A 20,341-nucleotide genomic window follows, 5' to 3' on the forward strand; every position below is an offset into this window, starting at 1 on the left:
AATTTGTGAATTGCAGCTAATACTATTTCCCTCTCTAAGGGGGAAGCTGGCAGGGCCGATTTGAGGTATCGGTGAGGGGGCATCTCTTCGAATTCCAGCTTGTATCCCTGAGACACAATCTCTATCGCCCAGGGATCCACCTGGGAGTGAACCCACTTGTGGCTGAAATTTCGGAGACGCGCCCCCACCGGGCCTAGCTCCGCCTGTGGAGCTTCAGCGTCATGCGGTGGATTTAGTGGAAGCCGGGGAGGACTTCTGTTCCTGGGAACTAGCTGTGTTGTGCAGCTTCCTTCCTCTGCCCCTGCCTCTGGCAAGAAAGGACGCACCTCGGACTTTCTTGCCTTTTTGTGTGATCGAAAGGACTGCATTTGGTAATACGGTGCTTTCTTAGGTTGTGAGGGAACATATGGCAAAAAAATTTACTTTCCAGCAGTAGCCGTGGAGACCAGGTCCGAGAGACCCTCCCCAAACAATTTCTCACCCTTGTAAGGTAAAACCTCCATATGCCTTTTTGAGTCTGCATCACTTGTCCATTGCCGAGTCCACAGGACCCTTCTGGCAGAAATAGACATTGCATTTATTCTAGAGCCCAGTAGGCTAATGTCTCTGAGCATCTCTCATATAAAGGACAGCGTCTTTAATATGCCCCAGGGTCATTAATATAGTATCCTTGTCTAAGGTATCAAGTTCCTCAGATAAGGTATCCGTCCATGCTGCTACAGCACTACACACCCAGGCCGACGCAATTGCCGGCCTTAGTAAGGTACCTGAATGTGTATAAATGGACTTCAGGGTACCCTCTTGCTTCCTATCCGCAGCATCTTTAAGGGTGGCCGTATCCTGTGACGGCAGGGCTACCCTCTTGGATAAGCGTGTTAAAGCTTTGTCCACCCTAGGGGAGGATTCCCAGCGTAACCTGTCCATTGGCGGGAAAGGATACGCCATAAGCATCCGTTTGGAAATCTGCCGTTTTTTTATCTGGAGATTCCCAAGCCTTTTCACATAACTCATTTAGCTCGTGTGAAGGGGGAAAGGTCACCACCTGCCTTTTTTCCCCATACATATGAACCCTCTTGTCAGGGACTGGGGTTTCCTCTGTGATGTGCAACACATCCTTAATTGCTATAATCATATAACGGATGGATTTGGCCAATTTAGGCTGTAACTTTGCATCATCGTAATCGACACTGGAGTCAGAATCCATGTCGGTATCTGTGTCAACAATTTGGGATAGTGGGCGCTTCTGAGACCCTGACGGCCTCTGCGACATAGGATCAGGCACGGGCTGAGACCCTGACTGTCCTAAGGCTTCAGCTTTATCCAACCTTTTATGCAAGGAATTAACATTATCATTTAAAACCTTCCACATATCCATCCAATCAGGTGTCGGCGCCGTCGGCGGAGACACCACATTCATTTGCTCCCGCTCTGTTTCCACATAGCCTTCCTCGTCGAACATGTCGACACAAGCGTACCGACACACCACACACACAGGGGATGCTCTTTTTGAAGACAGTTCCCCCACAAGGCCCTTTGGAGAGACAGAGAGAGAGTATGCCAGCACACACCCCAGCGCTATATAACCCAGGAATCACACAGTACCTTAGTGTTAACCCAGTAGCCGCTGTAATAATGATTTTTGCGCTTAATTATGTGCTCCCCCTCTCTTTTTTACCCTCTTCTACCGTGTATCTGCAGGGGAGAGCCTGGGGAGCTTCCCCTCAGCGGAGCTGTGGAGAAAAAATGGCGCTGGTGAGTGCTGAGGAAGAAGCCCCGCCCCCTCAGCGGCGGGCTTCTGTCCCGCGTTTCTGTACAATATTATGGCGGGGGCTCATACATATATACAGTGCCCAACTGTATATATGTCCAACTTTTGCCAAGAGGTCCTAATTGCTGCCCAGGGCGCCCCCCCCCCCCCCCTGCGCCCTGCACCCTTACAGTGACTGGAGTATGTGGGTGTATGTGGGAGCAATGGCGCACAGCTGCAGTGCTGTGCGCTACCTCAGTGAAGACTGGAGTCTTCTGCCGCCGATTTCGAAGTCTTCTTGCTTCTTATGCTCACCCGGCTTCTGTCTTCCGGCTCTGCGAGGGGGACGGCGGTGCGGCTCCGGGATCGGACGACGAGGGTGAGATCCTGTGCACAATCCCTCTGGAGCTAATGGTGTCCAGTAGCCTAAGAAGCAGGACCTATCTGCAGAGAGTAGGGCTGCTTCTCTCCCCTCAGTCCCACGATGCAGGGAGTCTGTTGCCAGCAGAGCTCCCTGAAAATAAAAAACCTAACAAAATACTTTCTTACAGCAAGCTCTGGAGAGCTCACTGAACAGCACCCAGCTCGTCCGGGCACAGATTCAAACTGAGGTCTGGAGGAGGGACATAGAGGGAGGAGCCAGAGCACACCAGAATCCAAATTCTTTCTTAAAGTGCCCATGTCTCCTGCGGAGCCCGTCTATTCCCCATGGTCCTTACGGAGTCCCCAGCATCCACTAGGACGTTAGAGAAATGTGGATTTCCCATCAGTAGCTTTGGAAATCCATGCGTCCAATTCACCTCCAAAGAGCCATTCACCTGTGAAGGGAAGAGATTCCACATTACGTTTGGAGTCAGCATCAGCAGTCCATTGACGCAACCATATGACTCTGCGCGCAGACACAGCCATAGCCGTGGTCCTAGCATTAATATTGCCAATCTCTTTAAGGGAGTCACAGAGGACTCTTGCCGTGTCCTGAATGTGATTCAGGAAAGTAACAGTATTAACTAAGGTCATATCACCCGAGAGCCTTCTTTAATTTGATTAGCCCAGGAATGAATTGCATGTGTCATCCAGCAACCTGCAATGACGAGGCCTCTGAGCAACACCTGCAGCAATGTAAATAGATTTTAGAGTGGTCTCAATTTTCCTATCTGCCGGGTCCTTTACTGTAAAGGAGCCCGGAGCAGGGAGTACCGCCTGTTTAGAAAGGCGAGAGACTGAGATGTCTACTGCTGGAGACACTTCCCAGAATTTTCTGCCTTCAAGGGCAAAGGGGAATGTATGCAAAACCCACTTTGACACCTGATACTTTTTATCTGGATTCTTCCAGGCTATTTTAAATAAGTCATCCAATTACTTGGAATCAGGAAATGTGACTGTCAGTATGTCTTGTGGGAGGAAAAATGACTGCTGAGTATTAGCATCCTCCAGGGGGAGCTTTAACACATCCCTAATAGCCAATATGAGGGGTTCAATACCCCGGGTAGGGGTGGAATCCCCAACCAGGAGGGCTCTGGAGTCTCCCCCACATTGATATCAGCATTCTGAGATGACTGACTACATTGTTCACATGATACTGAGCCAGATGGATTAGGAGAGAATCTAGCATTACATACACTGCATAACTTCTGTTTTACCATTGTGAAGTGAAAAAACAGGAATAATACACACACAACACAGCCTTAAATATATATTACAAGCCTTCCCTATTGCATGTCAGAGGAGACACATGAGAGAGGACCCCAGCGCACCCAACGCTGCACAGCTCCATTGAGGCTGTCAGCATTTTTTTTTGTGTAAAAAAATCCCTCAGAGGGATGTTACTTGTGCACAAATATAGCGGCTCTCCCCTTTTACACCCAGTACCAGCGATCCAGGGACTGATATGGAGGAGCTGGTGAGGCTGCTGCTATGCAGAGGAATTCGCCAAAATGCAGCTGAGCCCGCTCTCGTGTAGCTCCGCCTCCCGCCATGGTGCCAGAGCTACCGTTGAATATTTATACTGGCCATGTCTCCCAATGTACGTAGCCTCACATAAATGCTTGGTACAACTGATATTAGCCAGTCTCACGCAGGGGCTACAGCGGGTCCCCCCCAGGAGGGACCCGTACACCTCACCCGCGCTTCAGCCGCATATTAAACTGGGGGACCCCTGGTTGGCACTCACCACTGATGATCACCTTCAGGCAGCGTTAGGGGTGTGCGGCATGCTGCGGTTGCGACAGCCAAGACGCCATGCCCGCTGAGCAAGCAGCCCCTCAGGACGGTGGTCCTGCCGCGGGGAAGCGGCTCTGCACCTCAAGAGGCCGGTGACCGCCCCCCCCCCCCCCCCCTAACTCCCACGGTGCAGGTATGCTGTTACCCAAACAGCATACTGAAAGAAATAAAACTTTAAAAGAAATTGAAGAAAAACTCTGGAGCTTGCAGAGTGTGCATCCTCTCCTGAGGGCACTTTTTTTCTAAACTGAGCTGTGCCAGCACACCCAGTTGAAGATATTTAAAGTGCACTGGCTCCTTTTGCTCCCTCTATACCCACCATCATACTAATCTGTCCCCAATAACCCTTATGGATGCTAGAGAAATTCAGACAAACCATGTTGCAATGCAATGGGTGCAAATGCATTTTGTTCCAGCAAGCATCAATTTGACCACACATGTAATGTGACTATTTGCAGGGGGGGAAAAAAAAACCAACAGTTTATGTTTTACTTTATTTTCATGCAAAAGAAAGAACTGTGCATGTGACAAACTATGTTCTAATCCCTGCTGTTCTGACAGAAAGAAATGCTACAGGAACATGCTTGCTTTTGCAAAGGTGATGTTATTACCATTAGTCTTGGATGTTTACTACAAGCGCTGTATACTGCTGCTAATGACAATATGCAGGTTCCTTTACTGAGGAAGCTTAAATGACAGAAGTTACACACTTTTACCACAATAACCGAATGGCAACCTCATCAAGTGGATTATTTTTTTACTACACATATAAGAGATTTTCTATTTCATTTATGAACTCAGCTGCTCATACAATTTAGGGACATAATCATCCCACTCTGCCTGGTAGCAATTCCCAGCAACAGGACTTCCCAGATTATATTTCTTGCGGAATGAAAGTACTTTAAACAGCCCTCTGTGTTCCCCTGAACGGTTGCACAGTATTCGCTCGTCACACTTCAACACTTCTTTCTGCTCATAGACCAACCAGACATAGCGATGAAGACCTGTGAAAAATAAAATAAATATATTATTTTTAATTAAACATTAAATTAATTAAGCTCTGGTACTATTTGAACTTTTTTACCTCCGCTGGATATACAAGTGCAGCGTTTTTAGCAGCCAGCTCATTCCTTTTGCTATACTTCCTCCCTTAATACAGAGTGACCATTGGGGACAACTACTACAAAGATCTGGCAACACAGCTACTAACCAGTGACCCGCTATGGACACTTATTGGAGAGGGTCCTAGCCAGAGCCTGTTGACATGTGACATGAGTTAATAGGGGCAGTTTTTATATATGAAATTTATATCTATGAATATACTGTGGCATTTTTTTTTACATTTGTTAATATTAAGATAATAAATTGTATCTGATTATATGCTTACACAAACTGTCCTAGTATTAATTATTCACAGCCAGCGCTGGTATGTACTTATTTCGATTGTTTGACCACTGTCTATAGCGAAACTTTGACCACCCCCATACCAGCTGCTGCTGACAGTGCACTTGATATATTGTTTTATACAATACAATGGGCCTGATTCAGTAAGCATCATTAATGCGATGCAATAACATTTTCCAGTCTGCCGGGCCACTGTGCATGGGCAGGGCCCATTCTGCACCTGCGCAGCCCAGGAGATGCGATTGCATCGCAGTGATGTAAACGCCTCTGTCTGAGTGACTGGGAGAGGCTTTCGCCGGGAGGTGACGTGGTGTTGTCGGGGCGTGTTGACAGAAATGCATGTGGGTCCAGGCCGTGTTTGGGGTGACATCACATGTGGCCGCAGCCAAAAAAAACATGGTATGCACGCCTGGCTGCATATTAAGGGGACTACCTCTATTTTGGCAGATCTGCAATGCGAACGCAATTGAATTGTGACCGCATCACTGGCGACAATTAGCATGCTGAGCAGGCCTCAGCATGCGATCATATGCAGTTGCAGATTTGCTAGTTCAGCAAAACTGCAACTGGAGCTGAATAAGGTCCAATATACAAACAACTAGAAACATAGGGCCTAATTCAGACCTGATTGCTCCTCTGCGAGTTTGCAGAGGTTTGCAATCAGATAGTTGCCGCCCAGAGTGATTACCCGCCGCGTGAAAGTCTGCGTACACTGCGCGGAAAGCTTTGCAAACGCCGGTCCGCTGCAAATCCGTTCACAACTCACTCACCATCTAATGTTTTTTCCAGTCTGTGCGTAGCCCAAGACTTACTCCTACAGTGCGACAGAAACAGGCTGTTCAGTGCCAGAGCACACCCTCCTGAAAACACTTGGGAACGCCTGCGTTTTTCCTGACACTTCCAGAAAACATCCAGTTACCACCCCCAAACATCTGCTTCCTGTCAGTCAACTTGCGTACACCTAATGATCAAAAAAGATGCCGGATTCTTTTGCAGTTTTGCCTCGAGTGTGCGCACTATGATCCGTATGCACGTGCAGTCAATTGATAATTGTCCGCCTTGCAAATTCGCACAACAGCAATCAGGTCTGAATTAGGCCCACAAGTTTAATAGATCATTCATCCTACCCATGGTAGTGCTGCAGTTGAGGCAGCCATCTTTTGCGTACTACAAAGGGCAAAATGGGCTGGATAAGTGGGATTCAATGCATCAAATTAACACTGATACACTTTAGAGAAAAAAATAAATATCAACCACAAAACATAATTTGAGCCACAGATTGTCATTCCCATCCATGAAAGTACCTGGCGATGTAGCCATCTTCAGCACACAACATTGGGTACAATGGGGGTCATTCCGAGTTGATCGCTAGCTGCATTTGTTCGCTGTGCAGCGATGAGGCAAAAAAACGGCACTTCTGCGCATGCGTATGTGGCGCAATGCGCAACGTACTATTACAACGGCCGATGTAGTTTCACACAGGGTTTATCGAAGCTTTTCACTGCTGACCACAGAGTGATTGACATGAAGTGGGCGTTTCTGGGTGTCAACTGACCGTTTTCAGGGAGTGTTCGTAAAAACGCAGGCGTGGCTGGGCGAACGCAGGGCGTGTTTGTGACGTCAAAACAGGAACTGAATAGGCTGAAGTGATCGCAAGCGCTGAGTAGGTTTTGAGCTACTCAGAAACTGCACAAAAAAACTTTGTAGCTGCTCTGTGATCCTTTCGTTCGCACTTCTGCTAAGCTAAAATACACTCCCGGTGGGCGGCGGCATAACGTTTGCACGGCTGCTAAAAACAACTCTGAATGAGCACCAATGTCTGGGATAATGCAATATGTGGAACAATGATAAACCTTGGATAACACAAAAAAAGAGGAACAGAGGGGGTAATTCCAAGTTGATCGCAGCAGGACATTTTTTAGCAGTTGGGCAAAACGATGTGCACTGCAGGGGACACAGATATAACATTTGCAGAGAGAGTTAGATTTGGGTGGGTTATTTTGTTTCTGTGCAGGGTAAATACTGGCTGCTTTATTTTTACACTGCAATTTAGATTGCAGATTGAACACACCCCACCCAAATCTAACTCTCTCTGCACATGTTATATCTGCCTCCACTGCAGTGCACATGGTTTTGCCCAACTGCTAAAAAATTTCCTGCTGCGATCAACTTGGAATTACCCCCAGAGAGCACACATAACATAAGACACAGAATAGAGAAGCAATTGGGCTATAGTACTGATGTGTGTGGTGAAAATAAGAATTTACTTACCGATAATTCTATTTCTCGTAGTCCGTAGTGGATGCTGGGAACTCCGTAAGGACCATGGGGAATAGCGGCTCCGCAGGAGACAGGGCACATCTAAAGAAAGCTTTAGGATCACCTGGTGTGCACTGGCTCCTCCCCCTATGACCCTCCTCCAAGCCTCAGTTAGGATACTGTGCCCGGACGAGCGTACACAATAAGGAAGGATTTTGAATCCCGGGTAAGACTCATACCAGCCACACCAATCACACTGTACAACTTGTGATCTGAACCCAGTTAACAGCATGATAATAGAGAAGCCTCTATAAAAGATGGCTCACTACAACAATAACCCGAATTTTTTGGTAACAATAATTATGTACCAGTATTGCAGACAATCCGCACTTGGGATGGGCGCCCAGCATCCACTACGGACTACGAGAAATAGAATTATCGGTAAGTAAATTCTTATTTTCTCTGACATCCTAGTGGATGCTGGGAACTCCGTAAGGACCATGGGGATTATACCAAAGCTCCCAAACGGGCGGGAGAGTGCGGATGACTCTGCAGCACCGAATGAGAGAACTCCAGGTCCTCCTCAGCCAGGGTATCAAATTTGTAGAATTTTACAACGTATTTGCTCCTGACCAAGTAACTGCTCGGCAAAGTTGTAAAGCCGAGACCCCTCGGGCAGCTGCCCAAGATGAGCCCACCTTCCTTGTGGAGTGGGCATTTTAAGATTTTTGGCTGTGGCAGGCCTGCCACAGAATGTGCAAGCTGAATTGTACTACAAATCCAACGAGCAATCGTCTGCTTAGAAGCAGGAGCACCCAGTTTGTTGGGTGCATACAGGATAAACAGCGAGTCAGATTTTCTGACTCCAGCCGTCCTGGAAACATATATTTACAGGGCCCTGACCACGTCAAGCAACTTGGAATCCTCCAAGTCCTTAGTAGCCGCAGGTACCACAATAGGTTGCTTCATGTGAAATGCAGAAACCACCTTAGGTAGAAATTGAGGACAAGTCCTCAATTCTGCCCTGTCAGAATGAAATATTAAATAAGGGCTTTTATATGATAAAGCCGCCAATTCTGACACACGCCTGGCTGAAGCCAGGGCTAACAGCATCGTCACCTTCCATGTGAGATATTTTAAGTCCACAGTGGTGAGTGGTTCAAACCAATGTGACTTTAGGAAACTCAACACAACATTGAGATCCCAAGGTGCCACTGGAGGCACAAAAGGAGGCTGTATATGCAGTACCCCTTTTACAAATGTCTGAACTTCAGGCACTGAAGCCAGTTCCTTTTGGAAGAAAATCGACAGGGCCGAAAATTGAACCTTAATGGACCCTAATTTTAGGCCCATAGACAGTCCTGTTTGCAGGAAATGGAGGAAACGACCCAGTTGAAATTTCTCTGTAGGGGCCTTCTTGGCCTCCCACCACGCAACATATTTTCGCCAAATGCGGTGATAATGTTTTGCGGTTACGTCCTTCCTGGCCTTGACCAGGGTAGGGATGACTTCATCTGGAATGCCTTTTTCCTTCAGGATCCGGCGTTCAACCACCAAGCCGTCAAACGCAGCCGCGGTAAGTCTTGGAACAAACAAGGCCCCTGCTGGAGCAGGTCCTTTCTTAGAGGTAGAGGCCACGGTTCGTCCGTTAGCATCTCTTGAAGTTCCGGATACCAAGTTCTTCTTGGCCAATCCGGAGCCACGAGTATCGTTCTTACTCCCCTTTGCCGTATAATTCTCAGTACTTTTGGTATGAGAGGCAGAGGAGGGAACACATACACTGACTGGAACACCCACGGTGTTACCAGAGCGTCCACAGCTATTGCCTGAGGGTCTCTTGACCTGGCGCAATACCTGTCCAGTTTTTTGTTGAGGCGGGACGCCATCATATCCACCTTTGGTTTTTCCCAACGGTTCACAATCATGTGGAAGACTTCTGGATGAAGTCCCCACTCTCCCGGGTGTAGATCGTGTCTGCTGAGGAAGTCTGCTTCCCAGTTGTCCACTCCCGGAATGAACACTGCTGACAGTGCTATCACATGATCTTCCGCCCAGCGAAGAATCCTTGCAGCTTCTGCCATTGCCCCCCTGCTTCCCGTGCCGCCCTGTCTGTTTACGTGGGCGACTGACGTGATGTTGTCCGATTGGATCAATACCGCCTGACCCTGAAGCAGGGGTTTCGCTTGACTTAGGGCATTGTAAATGGCCCTTAGTTCCAGAATGTTTATATGAAGAGATGTCTCCAGGCTTGACCATAAGCCCTGGAAATTCCTTCCCTGTGTGACTGCTCCCCAGCCTCGCAGGCTGGCATCCGTGGCCACCAGGACCCAGTCCCGAATGCCGAATCTGCGGCCCTCTAGAAGATGAGCACTCTGCAACCACCACAGGAGGGATACCCTTGTCCCCGGTGACAGGGTTATCCGCTGAAGCATCTGAAGATGCGACCCGGACCATTTGTCCAGTAGGTTCCACTGGAAAGTCTTGCGTGGAATCTGCCGAATGGGATTGCTTCGTAGGAAGCCACCATTTTTACCCAGAACCCTTGTGCATTGATGCACTGAGACTTGGTTCGGTTTTAGGAGGTTCCTGACTAGCTCGGATAACTCCCTGGCTTTCTCCTCCGGGAGAAACACCTTCTTTCTGGACTGTGTCCAGGATCATCCCTAGGAACAGAAGACAAGTCGTCGGAACCAGCTGCGATTTTGGAATATTGAGAATCCAATCGTGCTGCCGCAACACTACCTGAGATAGTGCTACACCGACTTCCAAGTGTTCCCTGGATCTTACCCTTATCAGGGAATCGTCCAAGTAAGGGATAACTAAAATTTCCTTCCTTCGAAGGGATATCATTTCGGCCATTACCTTGGTAAAGACCCGGGGTGCCGTGGACCATCCCTACGGCAGCGTCCGAACTGATAGTGACAGTTCTGTACCATAACCTGAAATACCCTTGGTGAGAAGGGTAAATTTTGACATGAAGGTAAGCATCCTTGAAGTCCCGAGACATCATGTAGTCCCCTTCTTCCAGGTTTGCAATCACTGCTCTGAGTGACTCAATTTTGAATTTGAACCTCTGTATGCAAGTGTTCAAAGATTTTAGATTTTAAAAACGGTCTCACCGAGCCGTCTGGCTTCGGTACCACAATAGTGTGGAATAATACCCCGTTCCCTGTTGCAGGAGGGGTATCTTGATTATCACCTGCTGGGAATACAGCTTGTGAATGGTTTCCAAAACTGCCTCCCTGTCAGCGGGAGACGTCGGTAAAACAGACCTTTGGAAACGGCGAGGGGGATACGTCTCGAATTCCAATTTGTACCCCTGAAATATTACCTGAAGGATCCAGGGGTCTACTTGCGAGTGAGCCCACTGCGCACTGAAATTCATTGAGAACGGGACCCCACCGTGCCTGAACTTGTAAAGCCCTAGCGTCATACTGAGGGCTTGGCAGAGGCGGAAAAGAGTTTCTGTTCCTTGGAACTGGCTGATCTCTGCAGCCATTTTCCTCTCCCTCTGTCACGAGCAGAAAAGAGGAACCCTTTTGTCCGCTTGCCAACCAGGACTGCGCCTGATAATACGGCGTCTTATTTTAAGAGGCGACCTGGGGTACATCCCCTTTTTTGTTAAGGCAATACTTCCAAATGCCGTTTGGAATCCGCATCACCTGACCACTTTACTGGTATAATTGGACAACGCACTTATACTTGATGCCAGTCGGCAAATATTCCGCTGTGCATCATGCATATATAGAAATGCATCTTTTAATTGCTCTATAGGCAATAATATACTGTCCTTATCTAGGATATCAAATTTCCAGTCAGGGAATCCGACCACGCCAACCCAGCACTGCACATCCAGGCTGAGGCGATTGCTGGTCGCAGTATAACACCAGTATGTGTGTAAATACATTTTAGGATACCCTCCTGCTTTCTATCAGCAGGATCCCTAAGGGCGGCCATCTCCAGAGAGGGTAGAGCCCTTGTTCTTACAAGCGTGTGAGCGCCTTATCCCCCCTAGGGGGTGTTTCCCAACGCACCCTAACCTCTGGCGGGAAAAGGTATACTGCCAATAACTTTTTAGAAATTATCAATTGTTATCGGGGGGAAACTACAGGAAGTTTTTCCTCACCAAACATAATACCCCTTTTTTTGGTGGTATTTATATTATCAGAAGAGTGTAAACTTTTTCCATTGCCTCAATCATGCAATGTGTGGCCCTATTGGAAATCACAGTTGTCTCTTCACCGTCGACACAGGAGTCAGTATCCGTGTCGGCGTCTGTATCTGAGGTAACGGGCGCTTTAGAGCCCCTGTATGAGACGTCTGGACATGCACAAGCTGAGTAGCCGGCTGTCTCATGTCAACCACTGTCTTTTATACAAAGCTGACACTGTCACGTAATTTCAACAGTACATCCACTCAGGTGTCGACCCCCCAGGGGGTGACAACACTATTACAGACACTCTACTCCGTCTCCTCATCATTTTTCTCCTCATACATGTCGACACAAACGTACCGACACACAGCACACACACAGGGAATGCTCTGATAGAGGACAGGACCCCACTAGCCCTTTGGGGAGACAGAGGGAGAGTTTGCCAGCACACACCAGAGCGCTATATATATACAGGGATAACCTTATATAAGTGTTTTTCCCTTTATAGCTGCTGTATTGTTTATACTGCGCCTAATTTGTGCCCCCCTCTCTTTTTTAACCCCTTTCTGTAGTGTAGTGACTGCAGGGGAGAGCCAGGGAGCTTCCCTCCAACTGAGCTGTGAGGGAAAATGGCGCCAGTGTGCTGAGGAGATAGGCTCCGCCCCTTTCTCGGCGTCCTTATCATCTGTTTTCTTGTATGTTTTGGCAGGGGTTAAATGCATCCATATAGCCCAGGAGTTATATGTGATGCATTTATTTTAGCCATAAAAGGTTTTCTATCGATTTATTGCGTCTCAGGGCGCTCCCCCCCCAGCGCCCTGCACCCTCAGTGACCGGAGTGTGAAGTGTGCTGAGAGCAATGGCGCACAGCTGCGGTGCTGTGCGCCTACCTTTATCTGAAGACAGGAAAGTCTTCTGCCGCCGATTTTTCCGGACCTCTTCGCTCTTCTGGCTCTGTGACCCATCCAGGCTGAACCTGTGATCGTCCCTCTGGAGCTAATGTCCAGTAGCCTAAGAAGCCCAATCCACTCTGCACGCAGGTGAGTTCGCTTCTTCTCCCCTTAGTCCCTCGATGCAGTGAGCCTGTTGCCAGCAGGTCTCACTGAAAATAATAAACCTAAACTAAAACTTTCACAAAGAGCTCAGGAGAGCCCCTAGTGTGCACCCTTCTCGTCGGGCACAGAAAATCTAACTGAGGCTTGGAGGAGGGTCATAGGGGGAGGAGCCAGTGCACACCAGGTGATCCTAAAGCTTTCTTTAGATGTGCCCTGTCTCCTGCGGAGCCGCTATTCCCCATGGTCCTTACGGAGTTCCCAGCATCCACTAGGACGTCAGAGAAAGGGCCCTGTGAGAACCATGGTGGAATGGAGGCCGTGTTGATGCAGTCCCTGATGCAGCAAAGGTACAGTCAAATCTACTCATATAGGCAATCCACCTCCACCCCATCCTCTGCTTTATGAGGACCTCATCCTCCCAGAACCCTGCTTCTCCCCTTACAGCTGAACCCTAATTCACTCATGTCAATCTGGTTGCCTTTCTACCCACACTAGCTACATTTTAATGCTGCTGTTCTCTCTTACCCTTCCTAGTCTTAAACACCCTAGATAGACTACTGTACCAATTTGTGCCACTTTTAAACCAAACTGCCTGCACCCCGGATTTTGCAGCCTGCCGAGACTGGGTAGGTGATGTCAGTGCTCACGTGTGCAGTGCCAATGCTAGAAGATGAGAAAATCTCTTAGCGCCGGCTTTCCTATGCTGTAAACGGGTTCTATGAGGCAAAAAAACGGCACTTCTGCGCATGCGTATGTGGCGCAATGCGCAACGTACTATTACAACGGCCGATGTAGTTTCACACAGGGTTTATCGAAGCTTTTCACTGCTGACCACAGAGTGATTGACATGAAGTGGGCGTTTCTGGGTGTCAACTGACCGTTTTCAGGGAGTGTTCGTAAAAACGCAGGCGTGGCTGGGCGAACGCAGGGCGTGTTTGTGACGTCAAAACAGGAACTGAATAGGCTGAAGTGATCGCAAGCGCTGAGTAGGTTTTGAGCTACTCAGAAACTGCACAAAAAAAACTTTGTAGCTGCTCTGTGATCCTTTCGTTCGCACTTCTGCTAAGCTAAAATACACTCCCGGTGGGCGGCGGCATAACGTTTGCACGGCTGCTAAAAACAACTCTGAATGAGCACCAATGTCTGGGATAATGCAATATGTGGAACAATGATAAACCTTGGATAACACAAAAAAAGAGGAACAGAGGGGGTAATTCCAAGTTGATCGCAGCAGGACATTTTTTAGCAGTTGGGCAAAACGATGTGCACTGCAGGGGACACAGATATAACATTTGCAGAGAGAGTTAGATTTGGGTGGGTTATTTTGTTTCTGTGCAGGGTAAATACTGGCTGCTTTATTTTTACACTGCAATTTAGATTGCAGATTGAACACACCCCACCCAAATCTAACTCTCTCTGCACATGTTATATCTGCCTCCACTGCAGTGCACATGGTTTTGCCCAACTGCTAAAAAATTTCCTGCTGCGATCAACTTGGAATTACCCCCAGAGAGCACACATAACATAAGACACAGAATAGAGAAGCAATTGGGCTATAGTACTGATGTGTGTGGTGAAAGGGCCCTGTGAGAACCATGGTGGAATGGAGGCCGTGTTGATGCAATCCCTGATGCAGCAAAGGTACAGTCAAATCTACTCATATAGGCAATCCACCTCCACCCCATCCTCTGCTTTATGAGGACCTCATTCTCCCAGAACCCTGCTTCTCCCCTTACAGCTGAACCCTAATTCACTCATGTCAATCTGGTTGCCTTTCTACCCACACTAGCTACATTTTAATGCTGCTGTTCTCTCTTACCCTTCCTAGTCTTAAACACCCTAGATAGACTACTGTACCAATTTGTGCCACTTTTAAACCAAACTGCCCTCACCCCGGATTTTGCAGCCTGCCGAGACTGGGTAGGTGATGTCAGTGCTCACGTGTGCAGTGCCAATGCTAGAAGATGAGAAAATCTCTTAGCGCCGGCTTTCCTATGCTGTAAACGGGTTCTAGGTCCCATCGACCCGGTTTACCCTTTACACCGAGCCACGACCCGGATTAAACTGGCAATAACCCGGGTCAAAAGCTTGGTGTAAAAGAGGTATTAGACATATCTGTATGTATATATACTGTATAGTAAGTTATTTATCCAGCTGTTCCTCTATTTTATTTAAACCTTGCCTCCCAATTAACAGCGTGCTTATTCTTGCCACAGAAACCCAACTCCACTTTATCATCCACAGTACAGTTTCTGACACCTGATGCCACTTACCCGTTCCTTTGGGTGGACCTGAACCAATGTAATCAGACAGGACACAACCGCTGCCAATATCATTTCCTTTCATATTTATGACAATAAAGTGATGATATTCCCTAAAATAAATTAGCAGAACTGATTATCAAGCAAATCTCCGGAATTGAAATATTACAAGCATTCTAGAAAATACATATTACATTTTTAATATACTCATCACAGGTTGTATAATTCTGCTAATATTTGCTTTGACAGTGGTAGCAAATATGGAGATGATTCAGCGTTACTAGCTATTAAGCTATTGGAAGGCATATGACTGGTTAGGAGTGGCTGATTGCCAATTATATGTTGTCTTCTACTGCAGAAAACACCCCTCTCTCCATAAAGCATGTTGCTGACCACTGTCAAAGTCAGAACCTGCAAGAGAGGGTGATGATCATACCCTTAACTTTATTCATCTACCTGAATTTTGGATTCGTTCTGCTTGGTGCGTCTGGGTCTGTAAGCACAAGGGTATACAGCTTGCTGCTATCCATTCCATCCCATGAAATGAATGTTGGACGGTTCTGAACCTTTATTAAAATAAATGTGTATAATTATTGAAAAAAGTTTAACATCAGGCTGCCAATATTAACTAATTTCCATGCGACAAGGTTCACAATTTTACACATATTATTATTACAAGTTATTTATATAGTGTACGCATATTCCGCAGTGCTTTACAGAGAATATTTGGCCGTTCACATCAGTACCTGCCCCAGGGGAGCTTTCACTCTATATTCCTTATCACATGTACACACACACATTCACGCTAGGGTTAATTGTTTTGTTTTTTAGGGAGCCACCTAACCTACCAGTATATTTTTGGACTGTGGGAGAAAACCAGAGGAAACGCACACAAGCATGGGGAGAATAATAAGATTTTACTTACCGATAAATCTATTTCTCGTAGTCCGTAGTGGATGCTGGGGACTCCGTCAGGACCATGGGGATTAGCGGCTCCGCAGGAGACTGGGCACAAAAATAAAGCTTTAGGATCAGGTGGTGTGCACTGGCTCCTCCCCCCATGACCCTCCTCCAAGCCTCAGTTAGGATACTGTGCCCGGACGAGCGTACACAATAAGGAAGGATTTTGAATCCCGGGTAAGACTCATACCAGCCACACCAATCACACCGTACAACCTGTGATCTGAACCCAGTTAACAGTATGACAAACGTAGGAGCCTCTGAACAGACGGCTCACAACAATAACAACCCGATTTTTTTGTAACAATAACTATGTACAAGTATTGCAGACAATCCGCACTTGGGATGGGCGCCCAGCATCCACTACGGACTACGAGAAATAGATTTATCGGTAAGTAAAATCTTATTTTCTCTGACGTCCTAGTGGATGCTGGGGACTCCGTCAGGACCATGGGGGTTATACCAAAGCTCCCAAACGGGCGGGAGAGTGCGGATGACTCTGCAGCACCGAATGAGAGAACTCCAGGTCCTCTTTAGCCAGGGTATCAAATTTGTAGAATTTTACAAACGTGTTCTCCCCCGACCACGTAGCTGCTCGGCAGAGTTGTAATGCCGAGACCCCTCGGGCAACCGCCCAGGATGAGCCCACCTTCCTTGTGGAATGGGCCTTGACAGATTTAGGCTGTGGCAGGCCTGCCACAGAATGTGCAAGTTGAAATGTGCTACAAATCCAACGAGCAATCGTCTGCTTAGAAGCAAGAGCACCCAGTTTGTTGGGTGCATACAGGATAACAGCAAGTCAGTTTTCCTGACTCCAGCCGTCCTGGAAACCTATATTTTCAGGGCCCTGACAACATCTAGCAACTTGGAGTCCTCCAAGTCCCTAGTAGCCGCAGGTACCACAATAAGCTGGTTCAGGTGAAACGCTGACACCACCTTAGGAAGAAACTGGGGACGAGTCCGCAGCTCTGCCCTGTCCGAATGGACAATCAGATATGGCTTTTGTGAGACAAAGCCGCCAATTCTGACACTCGCCTGGCCGAGGCCAGGGCCAACAGCATGGTCACTTTTCATGTGAGATATTTCAAATCCACAGATTTGAGCGGTTTAAAAAGTGATTTGAGGAATCCCAGAACTACGTTGAGATCCCATAGTGCCACTGGAGGCACAAAAAAGGGGTTGCAATACTCCCTTGACAAACTTCTGGACTTCAGGAACTGAAGCCAATTCTTTCTGGAAGAAAATTGACAGGGCCGAAATTTGAACCTTAATGGACCCCAATTTGAGGCCCATAGACACTCCTGTTTGCAGGAAATGCAGGAATCGACCGAGTTGAAATTTCTTCGTGGTGCCTTCCTGGCCTCACACCACGCAACATATTTTCGCCACATGTGGTGATAATGTTGTGCGGTCACCTCCTTCCTGGCTTTGACCAGGGTAGGAATGACCTCTTCCGGAATGCCTTTTTCCCTTAGGATCCGGCGTTCCACCGCCATGCCGTCAAACGCAGCCGCGGTAAGTCTTGGAACAGACCTGGTACTTGCTGAAGCAAGTCCCTTCTTAGCGGCAGAGGCCATGAGTCCTCTGTGAGCATTTCTTGAAGTTCCGGGTGCCACGTCCTTCTTGGCCAATCCGGAGCCACGAGTATAGTTCTTACTCCTCTACGTCTTATAATTCTCAGTACCTTGGGTATGAGAAGCAGAGGAGGGAACACATACACCGACTGGTACACCCACGGTGTTACCAGAACGTCCACAGCTATTGCTTGAGGGTCTCTTGACCTGGCGCAATACCTGTCCAGTCTTTTGTTCAGGCGGGACGCCATCATGTCCACCGTTGGTCTTTCCCAACGGTTCACAATCATGTGGAATACTTCCCGATGAAGTCCCCACTCTCCCGGGTGGAGGTCGTGCCTGCTGAGGAAGTCTGCTTCCCAGTTGTCCACTCCCGGAATGAACACTGCTGACAGTGCTATCATATGATTTTTCGCCCAGCGAAGAATCCTTGCAGTTTCTGCCATTGCCCTCCTGCTTCTTGTGCCGCCCTGTCTGTTTAGGTGGGCGACTGCCGTGATGTTGTCCCACTGGATCAATACCGGCTGACCTTGAAGCAGAGGTCTTGCTAAGCTTAGAACATTGTAAATTGCCCTTAGCTCCAGTATATTTATGTGGAGAGAAGTCTCCAGACTTGATCACACTCCCTGGAAATTTTTTCCCTGTGTGACTGCTCCCCAGCCTCTCAGGCTGGCATCCGTGGTCACCAGGACCCAGTCCTGAATGCCGAATCTGCGGCCCTTTAGTAGATGAGCACTCTGCAGCCACCGCAGAAGAAACACCCTTGTCCCTGGAGACAGGGTTATCCGCTGATGCATCTGAAGATGCGATCCGGACCATTTTTCCAGCAGATCCCACTGAAAAGTTCTTGCGTGAAATCTGCCGAATGGAATCGCTTCGTAAGAAGCCACCATTTTTCCCAGGACCCTTGTGCAATGATGCACTGACACTTTTCCTGGTTTTAGGAGGTTCCTGACTAGCTCGGATAACTCCCTGGCTTTCTTCTCCGGGAGAAACACCTTTTTCTGGACTGTGTCCAGAATCATCCCTAGGAACAGCAGACGTGTCGTCGGAAACAGCTGCGGTTTTGGAATATTTAGAATCCACCCGTGCTGTCGTAGAACTACTTGAGATAGTGCTACTCCGACCTCCAACTGTTCTCTGGACCTTGCCCTTATCAGGAGATCGTCCATTTTCTTTGAAGAAGAATCATCATTTCGGCCATTACCTTGGTAAGGACCCGGGGTGCCGTGGACAATCCAACCGGCAGCGTCTGAAACTGATAGTGACAGTTCTGTACCACGAACCTGAGGTACCCTTGGTGAGAAGGGCAAATTGGGACATGGAGGTAAGCATCCCTGATGTCCCGGGACACCATATAGTCCCTTTCTTCCTGGTTCGCTATCACTGCTCTGAGTGACTCCATCTTGATTTGAACCTTTGTATGTAAGTGTTCAAATATTTCAGATTTAGAATAGGTCTCACCGAGCCGTCTGGCTTCAGTACCACAATATAGTGTGGAATAATACCCCTTTCCTTGTTGTAGGAGGGGTACTTTGATTATCACCTGCTGGGAATACAGCTTGTGAATTGTTTCCAATACTGCCTCCCTGTCGGAGGGAGACGTTGGTAAAGCAGACTTCAGGAACCTGCGAGGGGGAGACGTCTCGAATTTCCAATCTGTACCCATGGGATCCTACTTGTAGGATCCAGGGGTCCACTTGCGAGTGAGCCCACTGCGTGCTGAAACTCTTGAGACGACCCCCCCACCGCACCTGAGTCCGCTTGTACGGCCCCAGCGTCATGCTGAGGACTTGGCAGAAGCGGTGGAGGGCTTCTGTTCCTGGGAATGGGCTGCCTGCTGTAGTCTTCTTCCCTTTCCTCTATCCCATGGCAGATATGACTGGCCTTTTTGGAGGGTTACCACCTGCGCACTGAGGCAATGCCAAATACCTAATGAGTATGGCGAGCTGCTGATGTTTGTAGGTGATCTATCCTACTAGAAAAGTTTGCAGAGTATATATACAACACAGCGCTCAGCCCCTGATGATGAACTTATGGGGTGTCAGTGTTCACTTTATCTGTGTAATCTTAATTATATTAATGTATCACAGGTGTAAATCATAACTTATATTGATGTTGAAGAGATAATAATAATAATAATGTCAGCTTGAGGTACCAATTAGATTTTTATTGGGGAGTCACAGTGCTCCTCCCAGGCACTTAGTAAATAATATGGGTTAATTTTATAACTATTCGGGGTTAATTCAGTCCATGCAATTGCGTGAATTTCCTCCTGTACGTTAATTTTCAAGAATCTCTGACCCTTGTCATAGGTCCGTATAATTAATGTGTCCAAATGATCCAATCAAACTTAAGAATAAAAAGTTGCAATAAAGAATAAAAGGATCCAATTGCTGATCGCAAAAGACAATGCTAAATGTGTTGTCACTGCCCTAAATAGGGCCGTCTTTAATCCTGCTAACCGCAGCAGATATAAATGTCAAATGCAAATATAAGTTGGGGGATATATGTTCTGGGGGTGCGGCGTCCCGTAACCCTCAGGTGCATATACTTACCCTTCTTCTTCTGGTCGTCTTAGCCTCTCGTCCCCCGCTGTGCTTGTTTGTCTGTCCCTCCGTCTTGCTCCCCGGCCGGTGTAGAGAATCTGTGTGCAGCCTGCACACCGAAGCACGGACCTTCGGGGCGACGGAATCACCGGCGGCTAC

At 47.8% G+C, this 20,341-nt stretch overlaps 1 protein-coding gene across 1 annotated transcript in view; it reads right to left on the reverse strand.

The window, feature by feature from the left end:
* Positions 1-4,447: 4,447 nt before the first annotated feature.
* PEBP1 (phosphatidylethanolamine binding protein 1) overlaps positions 4,448-20,341 on the reverse strand; it is a 68,900-nt gene continuing 53,006 nt past the window's right edge. The window contains exons 2-4 of the mRNA XM_063964322.1: positions 15,556-15,665; positions 15,112-15,212; positions 4,448-4,971 (exon numbers count right to left, since the gene is read on the reverse strand). Of these exons, the coding sequence (XP_063820392.1) occupies positions 4,757-4,971; positions 15,112-15,212; positions 15,556-15,665 (426 nt within the window). The 3' untranslated portion in view covers positions 4,448-4,756. The remainder of the gene's footprint in view (positions 4,972-15,111; positions 15,213-15,555; positions 15,666-20,341) is intronic.

This window comes from Pseudophryne corroboree, chromosome 1 (genome assembly GCF_028390025.1).
Source record: "Pseudophryne corroboree isolate aPseCor3 chromosome 1, aPseCor3.hap2, whole genome shotgun sequence".
NCBI lineage: Eukaryota > Metazoa > Chordata > Amphibia > Anura > Myobatrachidae > Pseudophryne > Pseudophryne corroboree.